General features: G+C 38.4%; 1 protein-coding gene across 2 annotated transcripts in view; it reads right to left on the reverse strand.

Moving 5' to 3' along the window:
• ARHGAP10 (Rho GTPase activating protein 10) overlaps positions 1 to 26,378 on the reverse strand; it is a 110,616-nt gene that overhangs the window by 53,962 nt on the left and 30,276 nt on the right. For both annotated transcript variants that reach the window (XM_081021350.1, XM_081021351.1), the window contains exons 2-13: positions 20,576 to 20,671; positions 20,414 to 20,475; positions 13,864 to 13,935; positions 12,187 to 12,288; positions 11,694 to 11,804; positions 10,592 to 10,696; positions 8,999 to 9,128; positions 7,267 to 7,373; positions 5,536 to 5,630; positions 4,375 to 4,456; positions 3,387 to 3,429; positions 3,146 to 3,211 (exon numbers count right to left, since the gene is read on the reverse strand). In XM_081021350.1, coding sequence (XP_080877476.1) covers positions 3,146 to 3,211; positions 3,387 to 3,429; positions 4,375 to 4,456; positions 5,536 to 5,630; positions 7,267 to 7,373; positions 8,999 to 9,128; positions 10,592 to 10,696; positions 11,694 to 11,804; positions 12,187 to 12,288; positions 13,864 to 13,935; positions 20,414 to 20,475; positions 20,576 to 20,671 — 1,071 coding nt within the window. The remainder of the gene's footprint in view (positions 1 to 3,145; positions 3,212 to 3,386; positions 3,430 to 4,374; positions 4,457 to 5,535; positions 5,631 to 7,266; positions 7,374 to 8,998; positions 9,129 to 10,591; positions 10,697 to 11,693; positions 11,805 to 12,186; positions 12,289 to 13,863; positions 13,936 to 20,413; positions 20,476 to 20,575; positions 20,672 to 26,378) is intronic.

The raw sequence follows: 26,378 nt of genomic DNA on the forward strand, positions 1-26,378 counted from the left end.
TTTTCTTTGACTATAGCAGCTGAAAAATCTACCAAAATTGCATGAAGGGCCATGTTAATTGGTGGGGTGGGGGGATTTTCAACCCTTTCTTACCATACTATAGCCCAATAGAAATGGTCCCTTAAGATCGTTGGCTGGTGGTATAGAAGGCAGGTACTCTACGGGTACATAGCTTGTAGCAGCTGGGGGAGTGATTTCTATTGAGAAACACCATGCGGGATTAATCCCCACAAGCACCACACCCCCAATCAAATTCTGTCCCTTGCCACCTCCCCCCCTTACCTAAAGGAAAAGGCATTGGGAGAATCTATCATATCTATTCCAGCAATAATAGAACCTTAATCACACGGTAACTTATTTTCAAAAAAATGGGGGTGCTGTAAGAACCAGTTGCTGACTTTATCTCAGCCAGAAATATTAGTAGGAAACTTAGTATAAAAGACAGCACATTTTTTTGTTCAGCTACTAGTAGCATTCTTTAGAAACAAGGTATTTGTAACATTGAGAAAACCAATTCATGGCCATTGATGCAACTCTATACAAATCTCCTAGAGGGTTGTATAATACAGAGTAGGGTCAGTAGCACCCTTCTTTCCAGCTTCAAGACCACACTTACAACTTGTAGGAGTTATCACTTTCTTCTTTTTAAAACCAGTCCTTATGTATGAAGAAAACCTCCACCTAATAAATTTCTCTGTTTCAGACTGCTGTAAAAGCAAAGGTGCAGGGTTGGTGAAAATGTGACAATCCTTAGCATTTATTTGGTGGACTCAGCTGTAAATTCTCCCTAACAGACATGCTTGAGGTCTTTTATTATCTTGTATCTCCCAAGCACCACTGGTAACTTTGAGGCAAAAGGCTTACATATGAATATTCTAATATTTATTTAGAGGATCAAAAACAACATTCCACTGATACCACAGCAAACCTGTAGTATATTTAATTTTTTTTTAAGAGAATTAGTTTGTGACAGTAAAGTTAAATATACTACAAGCACATTTTGAAGATCAAAATGTTTATATGACTGGCATCCACAGTACTCCTACAAAACTATTCTTTAAGGTTTTTATGATTCATTGCATAAAAGATCACCTATCTGCTGGATAAATCGAGTTTTTTCTCCATCGGGAACTTTCCCCCCAGTTTCTCACCAACGAAGCAGATATACATTTGCTACAGAAATAAAAAGAACGGCAGCTTACTGCTGCCCTCTATCTTCACAAAATGCATACTAGATGTTTGTCAGAGAAACTTAATGAATTCGAAAAAGAAGGAAAGAAAAATGTACACCAAACATATAAGATATACAACGAATGTGGATACAGGTAAGTCTGAGCTGCATAAACAATGTCTTTTACCACTGCTACTATTCACTATGTTAAAACATAACATAAATCAGTATGGAATTCTTACGAAGCTGTTCTGTGCTGGATACTTAAGGGTAAGTGATAGTTGTGTCCTACAGATGTTAAGCCACATCATACTATATACTAGATCAATGGTTACTGAAGCTCCCCACCCCCTTGAAAATTGATCTGGATAAGTTATTGAAAAATCCAAATAAGAGGAATTAATCTGTCTAACTAATCATGCCCTTATAGTATTTCAAAGGGTCAGAAGATACTGCAGCCTCATGAAGGAAAGGTGATGAGATATACAGTGCATGTCAAAAAGTACAGTGAAATAAATGAATCTCACATTGATTCACTGGGCCCCAAGTTAAGACTAGGTATCTGAAATATTTAATGCAGATCTCAAATTGACTTAATACTTTTTAATTATACCTTGCTCTTATAACTGAATTCAAGTTAATGCTTGCTTCTGCAGTTAAAGAGAAATGTTTAAGTAAGAAGGTCTGATCCACATAATCTAAAAAATGCAGGATTAACACTTAAAAATTATCCTGCTTTTGCCCAAAGAGCTGCCTGGTTAGGCTTGTCAACTCAATATTCCATTAGATATGTAGAAATCCTATTTAGTGCTTCTATACCATCTTCAAATGTAAATTGGTGGTGCATTGACAAGAGCTATGGCGAAGTAGAATGACAGTAAAGCCACATGAAACATTAGTTTAACTAAGCCCCAAATAAATATTAAGTTTTCTGATGCATGATCCCAAGTAACAGAGACCGCTATCTGCATCCCCTCCCACTGTATCGCCTCCCAGTGGATTTCAAGAGCGAATCTCCAGGTTGCAATCTGGCAACCATAATCAGAATATATGCAGACACAACTGTTAAGTTTATATATATATACCTATCTTCCATCACAACAAAGCTGCTACATCTGGGAATAAAACCTTAGGTTTTTTGTTTTTGTTTTTTTAAAAAGCCTGCAGTAAGAATTTATTTAGAAGATATATTCTGAACAGTCATTACCTTGTAAGAAGCAGATGAAGCACAAAGCTCCAGTTCTATTACACACAATGCTTTATATACTACTACTACTACTATTATTATTATTATTACTATTATTAACAGCACTGAAAAGTAGCACAGCATAAAGATGGCTCGCTTTCAAGTTTTTCAAATATTTTCTAATTTTGACTGAAGCCTTGTGAAAAACCACATACACCTTTACAAAGAGCGGCAGTACCATGGCAGTTATCTGCATGAGCTGCGAACTGGAGAGATCTCAGTTTAGCCATGAATTCACTAGCTGTACTCACATTTCATGGTAAGTCATGGCTAATGGTTTACCATGAATGCTCAGCTGCTGCCACTATGGGCTCCTCACTAGCGAGGGGGAGTAACAAACTGCAAATGTTGGCTTAGTGTTGCATCTGAACTGGGGGTCATCGTTTGTTCTGTTAAAATAAATCATAGCTGGTAAGCCAAGAACAAACCTTGGCTTCAGATCCTATCAGTTTTACCTCTCGTTTCTAATTTTGGAGCCAGTGCATAGTTCTTGTAAGGACTATTCCAAGGTATATGAATACTATGATCCATTAAGACAAATGCTGTAAAACTCACACCCGTTCCCCCAAAAATGTATTGTCATTTGTCTTCTAGCACTGTTGTGCGGAAATGTCCTTTCCTTCTCGTAATACTGGAATCCCTATTGAAGCTCTGACAATCACTCTCTGCCTCTCAGCTCAACCAATAAACCTTCATGAAACGCAACCTTGAACTGAGTTTGTCATTACCTCTTGTTTCAACAGCACTTATGCATCTTCTCAGAATTGTGAACCCAAGCTTATCCAACTGTGCACCTAGAAGGAGAAACAGTTCGAAAATATCTCAGGTCTATAGTACACTTCCCTTACAACAATATAAAGACTAACAATGGTAAGAAATGCAAAATTAAGCCTACTCAAACTTATAACTGTTGCTTCTTCAAAACCAAGGTTATTTTTAACAAAATTACAACTGAAGACAAGTACTTACTTCCTTCTCTTTTTATGTTAGCCCTGTTCAAATTGAGAAACACCTGGCAAAGAGAGAAAGAAAAAAATTATGTACACTCAAATGCAGCCTTTTGGGGGGGGGGTGAGAAAAAATAATCAATATCTTCCCTGCTAAACAGGGGAAGTGGGCTGTTCCATCATAGCCAAGAAAAAATTATGGTGCATCAGTACTGGAAGTTAAGGATCAGACAACCCAGCACTTATAGTCCATGCTGGCCTGATTCACATGTCAAATTAAACCAGTGATTCTCAAACTTTTTTCTTTGGGCCACACTTTCAGAATAAAATTTTGCTCACATGACACTGATTTTTTTATCGATAAGAAATACATTGGAAAACAAAAAGAAACAACATCTAGCAGTGCTTAATTTAAAACATAGAACACAACTATTTTATAATACGATCAGGAGTCATCAAGAGAGTATAAAACAATGCAGCTACATAAGAAACACAAATCATTCCCAAAAATACTAATTATCCTTGAAACTTTCTGACACAGTTGCCATCCTCTCCTGCCACATCAGTGTGGCATGTCACACCCTTTGAGAACCACTGCATTAACCATAGTTAAAAAAAACAAGCAAACTATGGCTTAAGGTTACTGGAGCACACCATTGAGAAGTTCAAACTCCATTCCTTCCCCAGTCTTGCTACTTCCTCACCAGGGAACAGGACAAAGTCTGGCTTGTTGTGATTCCAAACCTGGGCTTGTGGTTTGTTTGCAGAGAAACAAAGCACAAATCCAGGATTGGACATCATGATCAGCCAGATTCTGTCTTGTCTGTGAATTCACATTAAACCACAGCTTTATTTTAACTAGATTTTAATGTGATGTGCAAACCAGGTTGCTGTGACAATGCTCAACCTATAAAGAAACAGGAAGTTGGTCTATGTAGTAATATTTTGCCATCACAACAACAACAACAACAACAACAACAACAACAACAAAATCATAGTTTTGTTCTTACAGCTTCTTTTCCATCTAAGGCTTCGAACCACTGGTTTCTGTCCTCTTCTGAGAATGCTTGCATGGTAACAGGCATACCAGGTCTACCAAAGCACAAATGAAGGTAAATAATTGATTTTTTAAAATCTCTAATGAACATTAATAATCCTTTCTAAATTATTATCATAGGCACTGTACAAAAGCAATATGGGCATGTTTGAAACCATCAAATATCTTTGAAGTTGCCATGTAATATAGTCCACTATAACCCTTATTTTAAAAGAAGTATTAAAGGGAAGATACAATAATCAAAGCAAAAAGGATTGGGGAACAGGCAGGACAATAGATCATACAAGGTGAACTGGGTGAAAAGGTGAGCAGGCATGCAGGAGTGGCATGCTTTAAACTCGTTTGGTGTTATGGTTCAAGTAAATCTTTTTCACAGAGATTCCACACTCGTATTCACAAACCCAAAACACAAATACGCAAAAACTGGAATAAATGAATTCAGCTGTCCTTTACTGCCATAAAACTGGTATGTCTATTTAGGGAGTGGGGAGGCACTGAGGGCTTCATGCCAGCACTAGGTATGGTCAAAGCAAGTAGGTCGAACGTTTCAGCTCCCGAACGATCGAAAACTGGAAGTGACTGTTCCAGTTTTTGAACGTTCTTTCGGAAACGGGGCTTCTGATTGGCTGCAGGAGCTTCCTGCAGCCAATCTGCAGGATTCTGTTCCAAGGTACGACTGTATGCCCAAAGTTGCCATAGGCAATTTGCACTCACTGCTACACAAGACACATGTCTCTCTTGCTCACACAAAAACAAATACACAGAAGGTGCCTCCCAGCCTACTTCCTCAGCTTTGTCTTGTTCATGAACAGGGGTGATATTATAATCTCCAGTCACACTGGGGTTTGCAGAAAGGTTGAAACCTCTTTGCCCAGCTCAGCATGAAAAAGGGAATCAACACCAGGTCATTAAAGAAAGAAATATGCCATCAAATTGCTGACAATCTTATGGACCGTGAAAAATTCCTTGGAGCCTAGAAATGCTCACTGGACAGCTATCATTTTTTCCTAGTTGGTAGCCATAATTTCCCTGTTTTACTTCTGTGCATTTGAAAAACTTGAGATTAAATGCATTAAATAGGAACATAATATTAGTATTTACCTGACCAACTTACCGATCTAGTGCTTCCATGTCAAAACAGAACCGCCTATCTATAGTATCAGTATTCCTTTTGGTACAGTACTTAAGGAGAAGGACTTCCAGCTCACCCTGAAAACATTTCATTATATGAAAACTTTAAAATAGGAGGCATTATTAAAAACATAAGGGAAAATCATAAATCAGGTAGCATGTGTTTATTTAATATTGCAATTTCTAAATTCTGATGTGCACAGAAATTTACTTATTCTTGTCATTTAGTTTCCTTATGTAAGTCTTCTTCAGTATTGACGACCTCTTGGACTCAAACATGCTTTACACACACACAAAATACACTAATGAACCTCCAACTTGGGTTGTCTGTAAGTATATCACGGTTGGGTAACACTTTTTAGACCAAGGGCTGCATTCTCTTTTTAGTGTTTTACCCAGGAGCATATGCAAGTGTGGGTGGGCCCTTTGAATACAATTCGAGTTGCAACCAGGCAAACACACTTGGGTACAGAATAGGACTGGTGAGGGGTATGGCCTGGAGACAGTTTTGAGGATCAGATAAGAGTCCTACCTAGAGGGCCACAATTGGCCCCCAGGCCTGGAATTCCCTACCCTGAGTGGATGTGAGGGTGATCTAGCTGAGACATCTGTCACCCTACACTGAGCTATGGAATGAGAATGAGAGAGGGGCATCTTCAGAAGTTTTTTACAAGTACTGTAAGCCTTTGGAACACTAGGCACAGAAAGAAAGACTGTTGCTATCAGAAGGCCATGGAGAGTCACGTGGTTGTATCCAACTAAGTTATTTCATTAATGAAAGGACTTCTCCTCCCTCTCCTCCCCTATGCACTCATAGATCTGTTCTGGGGATCCCCCTAACCCTTTAGAGCTGATGTGGAGGGGGCATGAAGAGTGAAGAGGCAGGGAAAATTCTGTTATATAATTTTTGCAAGTTCACTGGATACAACCCATGGAGTTTGCATCTGGTCACAGTCTTAAGGTGGTACACGGCACAAGGTAGTAGACATTCAAATGAGGCTCTACTAAGTGATATGCCAGGTGTGCTTGGTTTACGGTTTCAAATATGGGGGAAATCAGCCACTGTATGTTCTTTCTTCCCAGCAGCCCTAAGTACAACCTGATGCCTGCAGACCCTCATTTGATTGTCTGCTACTCCTATCATTACCACACATTGTGTCTTGAGATTGTGACCAGATGCAGACTCCATAGCTTCACCATAAGACAACTTTTTCCTTTCCTTCTACCCTGTTTACTATCTAGCCTGACGAAGACTTCTGTAGAACTCAAAAGCTTTCAAAATATTTCAAGATATTTTGGCTGGCCTATGAACGTATTGCCCTAATCTGAATTTTTGAATTTGTTGAAAGGTTCCAGATATTACAGACACAGAAAGCCTACAAAATAAAGTAAACATGAAGCCACTAAAAAACTTTTCAGATGAATGTACTTTTTTGCATTCCCCTAGCTAGTTATTCTCAAACTAAACTTTAATCCCTTTGGCATTAATGCAATATTGCAGATAAAATAAGAACATTTTGGGATAGCATCTCTGCTCTTTACAACCCAACCCTAGAACTTTTCCAGAATTCTTATCATTTCATTATTATACCTTACTATACTTAAAACAAAAAAATGTCAACTACGCAGAGAGGAACTATAGAGCATGCCTTATCTCTCATACTCTCATTTAGATACAGGGCATGAAGTACAATGAAATGTGAAATGTACTCACAATCTTTCCTCCTGACCTGTGCTCAAAGGGTATCATTGTAAACTTCTTAGTGTCCTTCTTGTACATGCAGTAATGTTTTACCCAGCTGGACCCAAATGGTGCAGGTCCTTCAACAAAACAGAAATGCTCAGCTTGAGAAGTATTTAAACATACATACTTTTCCATTTACACACATTTCTGCTCTGAATCTGTTTTACAAACTTTTGGACTGAAAAGATCTCTGCAAAATCTTACGAGTTATCCTTCACCCATCTGCTTTTAGAGAAGGGAATGAATAAAAACAAAGAACAATAGTGAGAAGTAAGAATAGGAGATCTGGAGAAATGAGGGCAGAGACTTATAAAAGTGGGAGTGTTTCTAAAGTGGTTGCAGTGGGCTGCAGTGGTAAAAAGGAAACACTCTGTGCGATCGTTTGGTTGGATCCCAAGGGTACCCTTTCATATATGGAAGGCATCTTCCACTCCCAAAGGGCACTGTTATGTACTGAAGTTCTCACCCTGGGCCAGCAGGGGGATACTGTAGATAGTTCAGGTCCACATATGCAATTAAGGGATAGAAAGTGACATTCAGTGATTGGATAGTTACAGAAAGTTGTTGGAGCTCTATATAAACAGGCTGGCTGAACCCTTCAGTTCAGTTCTGTTCTGGCCTGTGAATAAACAAGAGCTGTTTGAAGAATCGCTGTGTCGTCTGATATGTTCACCTACAACTTAACAGGCACTGTTCTACATCTTACAATAAAGCATTGCATGCAAAAATGCATGAGCTGCAGAAGTCAAGGAGCTCGTTTTTTTGCTCACAGTTCTTTAGATACCCATTGTTCTGAAACTTAAACCTAAAACTAACATTCGTAATTTTCTTAAATACATTTCCTGTTGCACATTTGTGATTCCTATTTGCTTATTATTATTTTTTTAAACTTGCATTCAGCAATTTCCTTTTTAAAAAATCACAGTGGTAGTCTATACGGCTGAATCAGTACAATATGTTGTATGTGGGGCTACCTTTGAAAATGGTATGAAACTGCCAATGGTTCAAAACAACGCAGCAAGTTTGCTACCAGGAACTGGACTGTATGATCATATTATACCCAAGCATTGTCACCTGCACTGACCTAACTATTTCAGCATTTGTTCAAAGTGCTCAACAGCAAAACTTATGGCAACTTCTTATAGCATATTACAGCTCTTAAATTACAAAGGACAAAGAGATAGCATGGAAAACCTACAGAATTAAAATAATAAATATGCACACAAAACAATGTTAACTTTACTCCTGACCATTGTGGATCCTAAGGAACTATAGGTGAACAGCTGGGGGGGTAAAATCCCCAAATGCAAGCTGAGCATCAAAATGAATACTATAGTTATCACTTGTTATTTGCATGCTATCCTTCATCAGAAGATCTCAGGGTGAATAAAGTAAATTATTATTTATTGAACTTGTTAGTCACCTGTAACACTAAAAAGTCTTCAAGTGACTTACAATGCATTTAATATTTAGCATATCTTATCAAATCCATATGTAAAATCACAGCACACTTTAAAAAGCAAAACTACAACAATTACTAAACAGAGATTTCCCTCCCAAAGCCCAGACATACTTATCAACTGACAGAAAATAAAAGGCAGCTCCAAATCCTTTCCCCTGAGCATCAAATGTATGGTCACCCTGAGCAACCTTCACAATTAGTTTCAAAAACTCCCATCACAAAAGTAAGCAAGTATCTTACTTTTCTCCTGCACATAAAGGTAGCCTTCCTTTGCAAATTGGTTTGCTCTTTTATGCTCCAGGGGATTTCGCTTGATTTTGTTCATGAGATCTTCGACTTCTGATCTTGTCCCTTCAAAACGATTTCTTGTCTATATAAGAAAAGGTTTTAGAAACAGTTTTTAAGAGGGAAAACGGTAAACGGAGTATCCCTATTTTAAAAACCAAAAAAGCCAGGATGATTAACACGCCTCTTGGGTGTCTGACATCCCTAAAAACTAATTGAATGTTTCTATTGTTTTTTATGAGCAAGAGAAGATTTAAAATCAAAGCTACATTAAGCTTCAAGAAGAAAGTTTGGCAAAACAGCAGGTGGTGCCTAAAGACTCTGTTGGCTTGTTTCAAGGGGCAGGGGGGACAAATGATGGAATGATCAATAGCCCTTTCAGAAGCTGATCTTCGTTGCTCATATAATACACAGTAGACCAGGCTTCCCTTGTCTTCGGTCCCCTAGCATTTGCCATCCCTGACCATTTAGGATGCGACAGCTAGGGCTGATAGGTGGTGGAATACAACAACATCTGGGGACCCACGGTTGAGAAAGGCAGTGTGCACAGTTGGTAGCAGCTTTACCCACTGGATCAAGCCCTTTATTCCAATAACATTATATGGGAATTTTGTTAAGTGGACACAGACATTTAGGGTTGGTAAAAACAAGTACAAACAGGTGGATTTATATTAGATAAAGTTACGTTTTATTATAGTACATAATGAACAGATTACCCCTGAAAAAGATGAAACCTACAGTTGTGGTTACTACCTTCAGCAAAGTCACCACAAACCACACAATACAGAGAACTGTCAAAAGTTCACATCTCAAATAATTCTGCATGTGTGTAATAATATCATCATAGGAAAGGTGTTTCCAGCTACCCCACCTTTTGTACTTGGAAACCCTGTAAGAAGCTTCTGCAGGAAGAGGGGACTGTGAGCAACATCATGGTAGGGTTGTTTCTAAGACTAAAGTGAAACAGTGACACTCCCTTGTTATTTTTGCTATTGGGTGCTGCATGTTGTTTAAGTAATCTTGTTCTATTTATAGTATTGAAATGTGGCTTTTTGTACGTAATTATATTTTTGCATTGCTATGCTATTATGAAATTATTATAGTGTTATTGTTTTGCTATGTTACTATGAAATTGTTTATGTAGTGTGTGTTTGAAATGTATCTTTCCTTCTTTGCTGTAAGTCACCTTGAGCATGATTTTTGGGGAGAAAAGCAGCATAGAAATAAAATGAATGAATGATTTAAAAAAAAATAGAGTCTAAATGAGCAATTTTCATGTATACAGCATGTAAGTCAAAAGAGGAAATTATTTTTTCACAAGTTCAGTATAAAATAGGTGGAAGAAACACTGAATCAGGTTACTGCACGGAGGCTTAACAAGTCATTCAGCCTTTTAGCCTGAAGATGGCATTGTATTCCCTAAAGCTTATTCGCCTCACTTTTCAGAAATGCAAAAAAAAGAAAAAAAGCAATAGCATGGACAACTTGTGTAGAAGGACATTTAAACTAAATATAAAAAGCTTAAATTAAAAGAGTACCTTCACTTACATTCTGGATATTGATCTGCAGAGCCATTTTGTAGTGATTAAAATCTTTGGCAAGCTCATAACCCTGATGGTAGAAGGTGAACATTCCTTGAAAAAATGACAGGACCTGAAATACAAATAATAATTATTATTATTCCCAAATTCCTGGGAGTAAGCCCCAATGAATACAAGTTGAATAACTAGTTATTAGTAGAATTCCACAGGATTGCGCTGAGATATTTAAAATTAATGTCAAAATCCATACAGATATTCAATACTCATAATGCGGAACACAACTAAATGTCCTGAGCAAGAAAAAACTCAAAAAGGAAACAGTACACAATAGTACAATTGTGAAAGACAGCCTCCTTAGCTTAAGCTGGTTTTTCCAAGCCTTAAGGTAAAGGTAAAGGGACCCCTGACCATTAGGTCCAGTCGTGGCCGACTCTGGGGTTGCGGCACTCATCTCGCTTTATTGGCCAAGGGAGCCAGCGTACAGCTTCCGGGTCATGCGACCAGCATGACTGAGCCGCTTCTGGCGATCCAGAGCAGCGCATGGAAACGCCGTTTACCTTCCCGCCAGAGCGGTACCTATTTATCTACTTGCCCTTTGACATGTTTTCGAACTGCTAGGTTGGCAGGAGCTGGGACCGAGCAATGGAAGCTCACCCTGTCTGGGGATTCGAACCGCCGACCTTCTGATCGGCAAGCCCTAGGCTCTGTGGTTTAACCCACAGTGCCACCCGCGTCCCTTTTCCAAGCCTTAGCACCCATCAAATACATACTAACTCACTTCTTTGTGTTAATAGCTATACAACCAGCACTGTCCACAAAGCTGTGATATTCACACAGAGATTGCAACAGTGAGAGATATTGCCAGATAGAAGCACCTTAAACATGACTATGTGAATCTGTGAAGGAGAACTTATTTGGCCTCATATTGGATGTATCAGTTCCGCATGCAAATGAAAAAGAAAATGAGCTACACTGATGTAGAGAAAGCATGTGCAGGGCCTTGCACTGTTTTACCAGATTTTGTGTTTTGCTCTCCGCTACACCCATTACACTTACTCTTACATCCTAAAATTTATTTCACAAAGAATATTTTACACCGCAGTACTTACAGGTTCTACAAATTCAAATTTCTTTCGTTCTTGTATCTCTTGTAGCTTACACACATATTCAAGTGATAGTTCATAAAAATGTTTTCGGTTTACCTCCACTTGGTAGTCTGCCTGGATAAAAAACAATGAAACAGTGCTTTAAAGAGTCACACATCCTATTCAGACTGATGCCAACTATATTCTGCACGGACCACCACAATCCAACACAGTTGAGTGCATCTAAGTAAACTGCGCAGTGGACTTAAGCACACCTGATTATGACCCAAGTATTTCAAATGACAAAAAGGACAAACTTCTACGCATGGGCCAGGATTCATTCCACAGTGTTCGTTAGATTAGCCTGTGTATTGCAGTTTGAAGTGCTCATGCAGTTTAAAAACAAACAAACCCACATATGTAAACTAATAAGTGGACAGGTAAGCAGATAGGAAAATTATATTTACTTTCTCACTTAAGAGGGGAAACATCTTTGACAAGTTAATACAGGCATTACCTCTAATAACTGAGTTTCTTTCTTCTTAGCTGACATATTTAAATGCTTGTCTAGTAAACTGTAGTTCTTTTCTGTTTCTTTATCAAATTTCTTCTTTTCTTCCTGCAAGTACAATTTTAAAAGTACAAGAAAATTTAAACAGTGAAATATGACAACACATATTTCACAAATGTACAAATATGCTTATAGATGGAATACGTGGTTACATGCAACTCGCATTTGCACAAGGAACGTATTCATTTTCGCTTTCTGCATGGGAAACCTCTGCAATTTTGGCCAATGCTGCTCTGCTTAAAATATGAAAAGCAAAAACAAAGCATGCGCACACATACAAACCCTTCAACATTTCTGAATTGAATCTTGTAATCTTAAGTGCTACACTATCATTTATTAATTTATGAAGCAAAAATGTGTAATTCTGTTCCAAGATCCTAAACATACAAGATAAGAGTATTTTTATTTATTTAATCCATTTTTTAAATGCCCGTCATTACTTAAGATCCTAGGGTGGTTTATGATATATCCATTAAAATTAGTAAGTAAAACCACTATAGCAATGCATCAAGTAGACTTCATCAATTACTGCTGAATTGTAGCCCTTTGGAGGTGCATGTGGTAAATTATTGTTGGGTTTCTCCAGCATACTTTAAACAAATCAATTTTCCCAGTTGTTGAATTTAACAACTGGGAAAATTGATTTGTTTAAACAATGCTGGAGAAACCCAACAATGATGTACCACATGCACCTCCAAAGGGCTACAATTAAATAAATGCGATTCCACCACAGAGAAGACCCTATTCCATGTTACTGTCCAGTAGATGACACCTATCAGCAGAAAAAAATTAAACATGTTTCATTTCCTTTAATCAAGTGACAGTCTAACCTGCAGATCTCAGGGCCAAGACAAACTGATACATAGATGAACTCCACAATGCAGCCTACGTTCATTATGTTCTAGTCACTTGATTAAAGAAAATGAAATGTGTTTAAATAAATTTGATTATTTAATAAAAACCGCATGAATGTGCAAGTGAACAAAACAATAGTGCTAAAGAAAAAATCCCCTTCCAATTTTAGATTATGAACCCATTTCACGGCCTTTTAGAAGATGCATTCCCTCCTGTATGGGAGAAAATGAGAAATGCCTCTTAAGAAGGCATCTTCTCCCTCATATATGTGTAGAACTTACATGAAAAATATCTAAAGCTTTATTTAACTAGGGGCATGTGTTTTAATCAAGCATACTCTTGCAGTGCAATCCTATGTTTAGTCAAACATAAAAAACCCACTTTTTTCAATGGGGTTACACTGAGTGTGTTTAAGACTGTATTCTTGATTGATTGATTGATTGATTGATTAGCTAAATGTTAGTTATATGTGCTTTCTTCTGGGTTACATAAACCTAGAATAGGAGAATGGGATCATTCATCTTAAATGCATTCAATATCTGTCTGAAACTAGAAGAACTGAAAGTTAGTGTTGGTAGATTGGAAATGGCCCCTATTTCTATATGCTTTTGGTATATTTGCCCCTATTTCTTTATGAGCTAGGGCTGCAAAAGGGTTGTTTTTTTAAACTCCCCAATCTGTTCAAAGTTAAATGTTCTCTAATTTTACCTACCAAACTAACACACACAATAAAAACTTAACTACAAAAGCAAAAAGCTACCAACAAACCTTTACAGCTCCAAGTTGCTCTTTTCTGAATCTTTCCAGAGGTTTGATCAGAGTTTCAGTAACACTAAGGGCCTTCCAAGGAAGAAGAAAACCAAATATTAGTCTTACAAGGTTACTCTGTGTACTTACAAATATTTCAATTTGCAGAATTATTGTAGATCTGTTTCCATAATTTCAAAGCCGAAGTCAACCTTTCTCTCAGGCCAACAGCTACTTTGCCATGAGAAAAAGCTCCAATTGTACGTGTACATTGTTTTATCAGTCATAAATATTTGTTAAAGGGGTTGGAAGAGTCTTGCCAGAGTACACACCTTCTGTGCCAAGGTCATTATGGGTACTGGTGCAGGAAGGTGGTGAATGCATGCACTAGAACTATATACACAACCAGACTCATTTTCAGAATTCTGTTTTCCTTGTTTATAGAATCATAGAATTGTAGAGTTGGAAAGGACCCTGAATATCATCTTGCCCAACCCTCTGCAATGCAGGAATCCTGCCCACAGCCATTCCTAGGTGGGCTTCAACAACCAACCTTCTGGTTAACAGCCACACACACTGACCCATTGCACCACAATGCACACAAACTATAGTATATGTACTACACCAGCAAAGTTTGAAAGTTAGCATGCATTTTAGTAGGGGATTTCTGCTTTCCTCCTTCAGCAGAAACTCCAGATACACGTGTACAAAGTAAGTTGCACGCTAGACAGCTACAGAAAGGCTTTAATGGAAACAAAAAGCCAAAAATGTCCTTTTAAAAAAAAACTTCAACTCTATCAATTGAAAGAATATTAATTCCTGTATTATGATACAGTCAGAAAATTATACTAAATTATGACTGACATTTTTAAGTCTATAGGATGCAGGAAGTTGATAATACTCTATGCATACCCTTCAAGAGTGAATGAAAAGCCTAAACTTGCTTTCATATGCTACAGTGGAAGAAGGATGTGTTCTTTGATGCCTAAATTATTAATACCTTCAGTATTTGTCCATATAAGAAAAAAGTACTGTTCTGGGCTCATTTCAGACTAGATATTAAGAACATGGTGTCTGTTCTAAAGGCATTCTTCGAAGAGTCTCCCACGACCCACATACTAACTACTCTGAGTTCCAGTCTGAAAGAACATTTTGCACTCATTCCACTGGCAAAGGAACAGCTGACCTTTAGTTGGTTAGCACATTTTTTTCTTTTTTTTAAAAAGGGAACACATTTTTTAAAAATTTATGATTTATTGTAGCAGAGAAAACAAGCTTCTCAGATGCTGAAAAAATTATTTATTTACTTACTGCTTGAAATACACAGAACTATAGTTACTTATACATAGATAAAGCAATCTTTTAGAGCAGGACTTAAAAGTCTTATTCGTTTTCATTTTCCCTTTTGTTGTTGTCAAAACATACCTAAAGCATTTTCAAGCGCCCCATCAAAATATAATCTGTTTTTTACTTCCAAGTCTTCAGTTTAGACAGGTCCCATCCCTCTTTCCAATATAGCCTCACAAGACACGTCACATGTAAGTTTCTTAGTTGAAAGGACTGTGCAAAATTTGAGTTGGTCTGATCAAACTCAGGAAAGCTTCTCAACCTGACTGAGCTAAAGTTTAGGTATATGCCTTTATATTACAGTGGTACCTCAGGTTAAGTACAGTGGTGCCTCACAAGACGAAAAGAATCCGTTCTGTGAGTCTCTTCGTCTAGCGGTTTTTTCGTCTTGCGAAGCAAGCCCATTGACGGATTAGCGGATTAGCGGCTTTTAGCGGCTTATCAGCTTATCGGATAAGCAGATAAGCGGCTTAGCGGCTTAGAAAAAGGGGGGGAAAGGGGGAAAAAACCGCAGGAACTCGCAAGACATTTTCGTCTTGCGAAGCAAGCCCATAGGAGCTTCGTTTTGCGAAGCACCTCCAAAACGGAAAACTCTTTCGTCTAGCGAGTTTTCCGTCTTGCGAGGCATTCGTCTTGCAGGGCACCACTGTACTTAATTCGTTCCGGAGGTCCGTTCTTAACCTGAAACTGTTCTTGACCTGAAGCACCACTTTAGCTAATGGGGCCTCCTGCTGCCGCCGCGTCGCCAGAGCACGATTTCTGTTCTCATCCTGAAGCAAATTCTTAATCTGAAGCAATATTTCTGGGTTAGCGGAGTCTGTAACCTGAAACATATGTAATCTGAAGCGTATGTAACCCGAGGTACCACTGTATTTCTATGAAGCCTTTCACCAGCCCACATGACTGGTAAAAGCCCCTTTCCTACATGCACCCACAAAAGCTAGAGGAAGTATCTTCTTCCCCATCTTTTTATGAAATAAATCTGTAAAACGAGTCTGTAAAATGTGTCAGCCTTTGAAGGCATTTACAGTGGTCTGCCTAAAGTGTGATTAGTCTTCAGGAGTTGGAAAAGTATTTTCAAGATTCATGCAATTTGCTTAGCTATTCATGGAAATGTTCACGGAAACTTCTAACTCCAGCATGCACATTTTGACATGAAAATGTGACTCAGCACAATCTTTATAAATTGGGGAAGGTACATTCTGAAATATACAAAAAAGCATGAATGAGCACAAGAGACTTGCCTGCTCTACCACCTTTACATGTGATGGCTTTAACTGGATACAACGCTAAGTCATGATTTAGAATTAACAGCATGAACTTCAACAACCCTAAGACTTGCATGATCCCCCTTCAGCAAATGAGCAAAAAGGAGTTCAGGTGCTTCCACTAGCATTTTAGATTAAATACAGTTTAATTTGTCATCTGAACCCTAAAACTGTGGCTAATCTTAACGATAGTGAGTTGAAACTAGACAGCTTCAAACAATGATTTCTAGTTAAGATTAACCACAATTGTTGAGAGAACACAACAAGCTGTGGTTAATCTAAACTGTAAACGAAAGCTTCCAAACTCATGCTCACAGCCATACCAAAAGAGGAGGGTTGTGTGCAAGTCCAATACTCCTTTTTCGTAATGCTAAGGTAGAGATAGGCAATGTGGTACACTCCAGATGTTGTGGACTTCCAACTTCCATCAGCATTAGGCAACATAGCCTCTGATAAGACATTATGGGAGTTGTGATCCAGAACATCTGAATAGTACCATGCTGCCTATCCCATGCTAAGCCATGGTTCAGTGTTACATCAGAATGAAGCATGTAAGGAAGCACAAATATGTGTGAGTAAGGGAACACAGATTCAGAAGGGTAACGTATTTACAATTTTCATTGGTTGCAAATACATTCGGTTTCAAATAAATTATTTCTAGTAGCCGAAAGTAGAATGTATTATTGACCATTGTCTGTTTGTCAAACATTGTCAAATAGGAATAGTGTTGTAAGTGAGTTTATTATCTAACGGAAGATAATCTTTTGAAGTATTTTCACAGCTACAAAGAAAAAGGTTTTTCCAAATTGTAATTCTTAATTAGAACGACTGCATTCTTTTAAGGGTATCAACAAATACACTTGTAATGCCTAGCCAGCTGGACTTGTATTTTGGACACCATCCAAAATATCCCCAAGTGACCAAAAGAAAAATCTCTCTCAATTTCAGCCTTGGGGAATTTAACCAAGTTACAGAAGAGTATGGTTTTATCAGAACTACCCAATAATAGCTTGTGGGAATTTTTTTAAAGCCCCATGTTTTCTTTCAAAAAATGACTCATTTATTTCACATCCCTATGGAAAAAAACAACATTAAGAAAAAAAGTAAATGGGCTACTGATAAAATGTTCCACATTCACTGAACTAAGAGAACAGGCAGGATGTCAACACTACAAGCACATATTTCCTAATCAGCAACCTGCTTTTGAATTTGTGAATATTATTGTAATGAGGTCTTAAGGAAGGAAACAGGTCTTTTAAATTAAAAAAATAGTCTATATTTTCATACATTTGCCTGAAGGGACTATGTTGAATAGGTCACTGTGCCTTTTCTGGGAAAGGGGGAGAGAAAAGAGAATGGGAACATGGTTTGAAGCTGGCTTGTTTTGAAACTAACCAGAGTTCACACAAACCCTGGTTCAAACTATAGAAGCCAATATTGATGGAAAACAAAACCTTCCAAGCTCCTTCTCTCAACTGCACAAGCCCAGAAGGAGGTTAGGCTCTGTCATATAGTGGAAAACCTCAGATGCCCATGTCCTGTGAAGCCCACTAGTTGCCCTTGCACATCTGCAAGCAAATTTACTCTTCCACCACTGTCTTGCTACCAAATTTGCCCCACCGCTTTTTGCCACTTCTGTAATTACTCAAAAAATCAAGCATTTACTTTCCTTGCCATCTTTCTTTCAGTTTCTGCAATGTACTGCAATGCTGAGCTCAGTATTGCTCTTGCTGCCCCAACTTTATTTCCAGTTTCTTCCTTCATACTTCTTTCGATCACAGATAACACTAAGCAGTTATTCTTTTAAAGTTGCTTAGTTTTATTGTAATTTTAACTTTTTATAAGCTACTCTGGAAATCTGTTGAAGGGAGGGCTGTATACCAAAACAAATTTTATTGTTGTTAGTCACTTTGGGCATTCTATATGGCAAGACAGTAAATAAAGAAAGGGATGCCATATGTTGAGGAACTCTACCAGCAAATTCCATTAACATACTTCTTTGCAGCTACTCAGAGTAAGACATATTTGGGGCATATACTTCAAGTTTTCAAAACATTTTGGCAGTAATAGTTTTAAGGCCAGTTTACACCACAAAAACAGGTGCTTTACAAGGCATTCTATGCACAGAATGTTGTACTGAAGAGGAGTATCTGTGAACAGATGCATTATGGCACAGAAAAATCAATAAAAATTCACATCAGCCTACGGTGTCTTCAACAGATTGTAAAAAGAGAAGTCAGTGATGCAGCTAATCCCAAGACTCTACATCACCTTTTTTTTTAAGGTTGCAAGAAGAACGAGCTGTTAAAGAGTGGCCAGAGTTGGAGGAGTTCCTCTGGGAAGACTTTGTAATTTCGACTTTAAAAAAATAAAAACATCTGAGAGAGACTTTTATAGCTTTGGCCCAGATCCAAATGTTGTGTGGTGCTATATATCCTAACATTCCATTGGTTTCAATGGAACATCTGTGGAATGTTGGCACTGCTAAAATGTACAGTGAGCTGAAAACATAGACAAGATGAAATATAGTCTCATTTTATTCCATCTGCCAGTACTAAGGTGATATACACACAAAATAATAATAATAATAATAATAATAATAATAATAATAATAATAATAAATTTTATTTATATCCCGCCCTCCCCAGCCGAAGCCAGGCTCAGGGCGGCTAACAACACTAAAATAGTGCAACATTCTAAAAACATTATAAAAATTAATTAAAATCAAAATTGATGGCAACCATACTAAAGTTCTGTAAAGATTGCCAGAGGAGGGAGTCAGGCTGCGCCCTGATCAAAGGCCTGGTGGAACAACTCTGTCTTGCAGGCCCTGCGGAAAGATGTCAAGTCCTGCAGGGCCCTTGTCTCTTGTGACAGAGCGTTCCACCAGGTTGGAGCCGCAGCCGAAAAAGCCCTGGCTCTAGTTGAGGCCAGCCTAACCTCTCTGTGGCCTGGGACCTTCAAGATGTTTTTATTTGAAGACCGTAAGTTCCTCTGTGGGGCATACCAGGAGAGGCGGTCCCGTAGGTACGAGGGTCCTAGGCTGTATAGGGCTTTGAAGGTTAAAACCAGCACCTTAAACCTGATCCTGTACTCCACCGGGAGCCAGTGCAGCTGGTATAGCACCGGGTGAATGTGATCTCGCAGCGAGGACCCCGTAAGGAGTCTCGCCGCGGCATTCTGCACCCGCTGGAGTTTCTGGGTCAGTCTCAAGGGCAGCCCCACGTCGAGCGAGTTACAATAATCCAGTCTGGAGGTGACCGTCGCGTGGATCACAGTGGCTAGGTCAGGGCGAGAGAGATAAGGAGCCAACTGCTTAGCTTGGCGGAGATGAAAAAATGCCGCCTTTGTTATAGCTGCAATCTGCGCCTCTATGGAGAGGGAGGTATCGAAGATTACACCCAAACTCTTAACGGACGGTGCTGGCACTAATTGCACCCCCACAAGAGATGGGAGTTGCCCCCTCAATCCCATCTCAAAGTCAAAATATTTGCTATTGCACCCTGAAAGCAGAAACTCACAGCAAAAAAGGTAATGAAGAATTTCATTTTCTGCACTAATTCCTTCAACTTTCAAACTGAAAAAACTGTGTCCTTTAATTCCAAAAAGTTGATGATCCTTTGCATGTGTGTTCATGCAATTTCCTCGTATGGAAGCTTTGAAGAACAGTGGAAAATGCCATGAAAATGAGGAGTCTGGTTGATACAGTGACAGAAAACAAGAGCTAGAACAAAGTGTATTCTTAGTGTTATGAAGAATTCAAAAGTTTGTGCCTGCTAAAAACAATTTCAAATGGAGTCTTCTACCACTGCCCTAAACAGAACACTTCAGTGATAAGAAACTGCTGTGTACCGAGTCAGACCACTAGCCCATCTAGCCCAATGTTGTCTATAGTCAGCAGTGGCCAGAAGGGCAACATGAGCTGATCTCACTTCTCAATGCCACCAGGAACTTACCAGTATTTCTCTTTGTTCTTCTAGATTTTTCAGAAAGTTAGAGAATTCATGGAGGGATGCATCTGCAACAGAAGTAAAAACATCAAGACACATGGTATACTATAAAAAATATATAGGAAAAACTAAAGTATATTACATGCTCATTGCCCCTCATTAACATACCTATACACCGTTCATCATCTGTTTCTGCATCACCAATAAACTCAAATTTAAAGTCTCTCAGTGAATGGGCAAACTTTCTTTGGGCAGCTGAGAGATCTGTAAAGAAAGAAAAAACATAAATTTCAAATCAAGAACCTAGAAGAAACAGAGTACAATATTTACGTTTAATTCAACTTAAATTGAAATTTTCCCGTGAAGAGGCTTGTAGATCATGCCACAAATGCACAAAAGATTAAACTGTAATACAAGTTTGTGTAATTTTATGCTTCTTAAAGCTACACTTTCAAATCCTTTAACTAGCGATGGAACCATTCATAATTATCCAAATCTATTATGAATTGAGCTTGGCTGTATTATGAATTCAGCACCATTTCTGCCAGTTTTATCTGGCTCAGGATAGCACTAATTTTTTTAAAAAATGTAGATCACACAATACTAAACTCAGCTCATCTGCATTTTAAATCACTAGGAGAAAACAGACTTAAATCACTGATAAAATAACATTTTACATTCGAAGTTCAGATATTTTCTAACTGATGCAAACAAAGTGATTGATACAGTCATTAACACTTGTTGGACAACTAAAAAAGCATGTGTCATATGAGAGCAAGCAAGCTACAGCTTGGTTAAGATTTTGGTGAAGATAACTTGTGATGGACCTACGAACTGGACCTGCCACACCTCTAAGTCTGGCTCACAACACTTCACAGTCCACAACAACCTTCAACCAGCTTACCTAACTAGGTAAGATAAATATAAATTGTCAGTGGTGCTTATGCATAGGCCTAATAATTCATAATATCCATTCTCATTTGGACAGATAAAGGATATTGCATTAGTCAATTGCTTATTTTCTATTTCCCTTCAAGAATATCTTTTCCTAAAGTATGGCAGCCACGGATCAACTTTTCCCCAAGACAGAAACACCTAATGTGAAAACTAGTGATAGAAAAACTCTTAATGTTGTGGACATTGGGAATATGATTCCCTTTGGAATAATGGAAATGAGATATATTCACCTGGAAAAGACAGGCCCAGGATAAAGGCTAGGCTCCCAGAATCTCATATTCAAGTTATTTATAGTTCAACAGACATGGCTGAAATGGAGACGCTTTACAGATATGCAGACACAAAAATTTTAATCCTGCCTGAAAGTTAGAAGGCAATTGGAATTACTATCTTCCCTTTAAACATGGATGCTATAATAACGACAAAGTTATCAAAGTGTAGCTACATATTACCATAATTCCTATAAAAAACAGATATCCCATTACATCCTTATGTGATCTAATATGATTTTAAAACTGTAAGAACTGAGTATTGTCTCAACAATGAAAGAAAAAAGGGACTGCATTGGCTCCCCCCACCCACACTAAAAGCAACAATTCTGCCAAACCATCATATTCCACAATATAGTTTCAGAATCCATGCTGACATGCCAATTACACCCATATAGATTTTCTGCCCACTTAAGACTGTTGGCTTTTATAATTACGGTAATTGGTGAACTTAAATTCATCACCTACCAATACAAAGGCCATCCACAAAGAACATCTGAAATGCAAATAATATTGTGGGGAGGGGCAACAGGTAGAGGATGCATTAGCAAGAGGGGAAAAAATAATGTATTCATTCTGTCCTCTCATTGTGGATTGCTGAGAAAGAAAAGAAACCAGAAATAAGAACAGAGGCAACGCATCCTAAAAGCGATTGCTATGATAATGGAACTACAACAAAAATATTTTTACAAAATAAACAGCACTTGAGTCTAACAATGAAACCGGGAGGAAGGAAGCTGTTTCCACTGCTTAACATGCACACACCATACAAATACTAAATAAAGCCACTTCTGCACAATGGAAGTTTGACCCTTCACAGGAGATCCATGATTAGATTCCTTAATGTCTTTATTTCTATATAAAAGCAACTTTGACAGGTTCTGAATTCAACTGAAGCAGCGATACTTGAGTAGGGTGTGTTCGACCCTGACTTCTACAGTGTTTTTCTGATCTAATGCCCTTGAGAGTCCCATGGACTGCAAGAAGATCAAACCTATCCATTCTTAAGGAAATCAGCCCTGAGTGCTCACTGGAAGGACAGATCCAGAAGCTGAGGCTCCAATACTTTGGCTACCTCCTGAGAAGAGAAGACTCCCTGGAAAAGACCCTGATGTTGGGAAAGATGGAGGGCACAAGGAGAAGGGGACGACAGAGGATGAGATAGTTGGACAGTGTTCTCGAAGCTACCAGCTTGAGTTTGACCAAACTGCGGGAGGCAGTGGAAGACAGGAGTGCCTGGCGTGCTCTGGTCCATGGGATCACGAAGAGTTGGACACGACTAAATGACTAAACAACAACAAATGTCCTTGACCCCAGAGCTGTTGCATTCCTTTCAGTGAAGGCAAGGGGGGAAAGTGCCTCATTGTCATCACCTCAGCTTCAATTGTATATGCTCTTAGCTGTCAAAATTAAATTTATGAAAATAAATACTATATCATGCGAACATTTCACTCTTTAAGCGTTATACCACTGACTTATTCAATTTGTGAAATGGTGACAGTTAACAAAAGCAACATACAGATGAAGAGATCACTGAGTGTAAACAACACACAGCACACAGCATCTCCACAGACAAAATGTCCATGGGATTTTTATCTTAAAAGTATCTGTCTAGCTTGAGATGGCCTAAGCATACATAGTTTATCATTCACACTGGTGATGAGAATGGTACATTGTGTAAAAATTGTCAAGTCTGTACACATTTCTTGACAACTTTGACTCATGAGTCAATTTTCCACATAAGGCTATATCCCATAGAGGTTTGTTTGTAACTAGCAGATGACACCAAACTGGGAGGGATAGCCAATGCTGCGGCAGGCAGAATCGGGATTCAATATGACCTTAACAGAACTGGGCCCAAACAAACAAAATGAATTTCAACAAATGTAAGGTTTTATACTTAGGCAGGAAGAACCAGCTGCACAAATATAAGTTGGGGGACACCTGGCTTGCCAGTAGTACATGTGAAATGGATTTAGGGGTCTTAGTATACCACAAACTTAATATGAATCAACAGTTCATCAAGCAGCAAAACAAACTAAAGCTATTCTAGGCAGCATCAACAGAAGTATAATTTTCAGATCAAGGGAAGTAAGGTAATAATTCCACTCTAGTCTGCCTTGGGTCAGACCATACCTGGAGTACTGTGTCCCAGTCTGGGCACCACAATTTGAGGAGGATATTGACAAGCTGGAATATGTGCAGAGGAGAGGGCGACCAAGATGCTCAAGGGTCTGGAAACCAAGTCTTATGAGGAATGGTTGAGGAAACTGGGTAGCTTTAGCCTGGTAAAGAGAGGACTGAGAAAAGGTATGATAGCCATCTTCAAATATCTTAAAGGGCTTTCACCTGGAGGATGGAGCAAGCTTCTTTTCTCTTGCTCCAGAGGCTAGGACCTGAACCAATGGATTCAAGTTATAAGAAAGGAGATTCCAACAAAACATCAGGAAGAACGTTCTAATAGTAAAAGCTGTTGGAACAGATTCCCACAAAAGGTGGTAGACTCTCTTTCCTTGGAGGTTTTTAAACAGAGGTTGGATGGCCATCTGTCATGCATGATCTAGTTGAAATTCCTGCATTACAGGGGGTTGAACTAGATGACCCTTGGGGTCCCTTACAACTCTACAATTCTGTGATTCATGAAATCTTTCACTCCAATGCTAAATCAGCAGAGATAAATGTTTGCAGTGTACACTATATCTTAACATAGTATGTTTAGGATCAGGGTATTCAAATACACTTTTATGCCAGGACACAGTATGATATGTGTATAAGAAGCTAATTAGTTGAATGTATAAGTTCCTCTCCTTTATTTGCTCTGCACTTTAACTTGAATGGATCATACGGCAATAATAAAGAAATAGATTCTGGATGCAAACTTAAGTTTACTTCTTCCTTCTTCCTTCCAGCATGTTTGCTTTCAAATTAAGTTGAGTCAACTTCTTCAAAGAGTTAATTTCTGCCAGTTTCCTCATAATTATATGTATGCACACACTATTTTAATTACAATGTAATTAAGCTAATAAATAGTTATAGACTTTATTATGAACTGGGCTTAGGACAGACAAGTATATAAAACTATACACATTAAGAACTACACAAGGCCTAGTTTAGTTCACTGAACCCCCTATTTATTTGTACCCAAATCACATTAAGAGGATAATCTTAAAACATACTTTCATATAAATTATTCTGATCTCATCACATCATATTTTTCAAAAAATAACCACCCTAGGTACCCTTGTATTTTTAATATAGCACCACAGTACGCAATTTGCAGTCTGTAAGCATCTCACTGCAAAACATTTCTCGAAATGGGAATGCTTATTTAGATTCACATATACAAGTATTTTCAAGAGTTTGGCTGGAAGAGTTTTCCTCCTGTTATAAAAGCAGACTTGAGACATTTTGAAGTACGTAACAGAAAGGATGGCAGGCAAACTAGCACTATAACTGATCTATTATGGGGAAATGGACGATTTATGGGGTAGTTCTTTTGAGGAGAACAACAAAGCGGGTGGCAGATTAAAATACAGCATGCTCACTATTTCAGGATTTCATTTTGTGTCTATCCATCTCAAAAGATCCATCTCAAGCCCAAATACCTTGGCTAACACACCATCCACTACATGCCTTCTTAAACAATACAACAGTAAAATTAGTAACCACTAGGCCCTTGACCACCTTCGAAAACCTTCTCCTGACAGCAGAAGGAAATGGCAAAGGGATGGTATCCACAATATATAAAATATTGATCCTAAAATTCCATAACCGCCCTTGACACAATCAAAGAACAATGGGAGCACGACACAGGCTATGGACTAGAATGTGGTCTAAACCTCCTTTTAAGTCCATATCAGCCAAAATAAGGGAACTCACTCTTAAACTCACTTACAGGCGGTGCTCAACACCAAGGAAACCGGCACTGATACGCCCAGGAACCTCACCAAGATGTTGGAGAAGCTGCATCTCCACAGGCACAAACCTCCACATGTGGTGGGAATGCCCTAAAACCCAACACTTCTGGACAGCAGTCCTATAGGAGATGTGCAAAATAACTAAACAAGTATTAGAACTCACCCCAGAACTAGCCCTACTGAACACCTTCCAAGGTCATAATGATCACTCACATTATACAGAGCTTATAACCCACCTACTCTCAGCAGCCAGAAGCCTCATAGCCAGGAAGACAAGATCTACCCACCCGGGAAGAATGGCAGATGAAGGTGATTTTGGTTATTTTGGCTGATATGGACTTACATGGAACTGGCGGAAATGACTGGCAGAATCCGAGACCAGGGAGAAGAGTTGGTGGAAGAAGATTGAAAGAAATTTAAAGTTTATTTACAGAAACATTGTAAAATTAAGGAATGTTAGAAGGATGTTGGAATGAAGTAATGTGGTTTTAGCAGAAATGTTATAAAGGATTAAGAAAAAATAGATTGCTAAATGGTGAAAGGAGGGAAAGTAAAGTTACATTATATTAAGATAAAATAGAGGACAAAAATTGGAAAAGATGGAAAGGACTTGCTGAAATAGCTAATTGAACTAGAATACAAAAAAGGGAGGTGTGAGGAGGTCAAGGAAATAAGCAAATGAAAGATAAGTTATGGGAAGATTCATTGTATTCTTTTTTCTTTTCTTTTTTCTTTTTTTCTTTTTTCTTTTTTTATTGTGATGTGATGTTTTGTCTTTCTTTAATATGCTGTTTTTAATTTCTTCTTTTTGTAACCTTTTAAAATTTA

The sequence above is a fragment of the Podarcis pityusensis genome, assembly GCF_964106645.2.
Source record: "Podarcis pityusensis genome assembly, chromosome: 9".
In the NCBI taxonomy this organism is placed as follows: Eukaryota; Metazoa; Chordata; class Lepidosauria; order Squamata; family Lacertidae; genus Podarcis; species Podarcis pityusensis.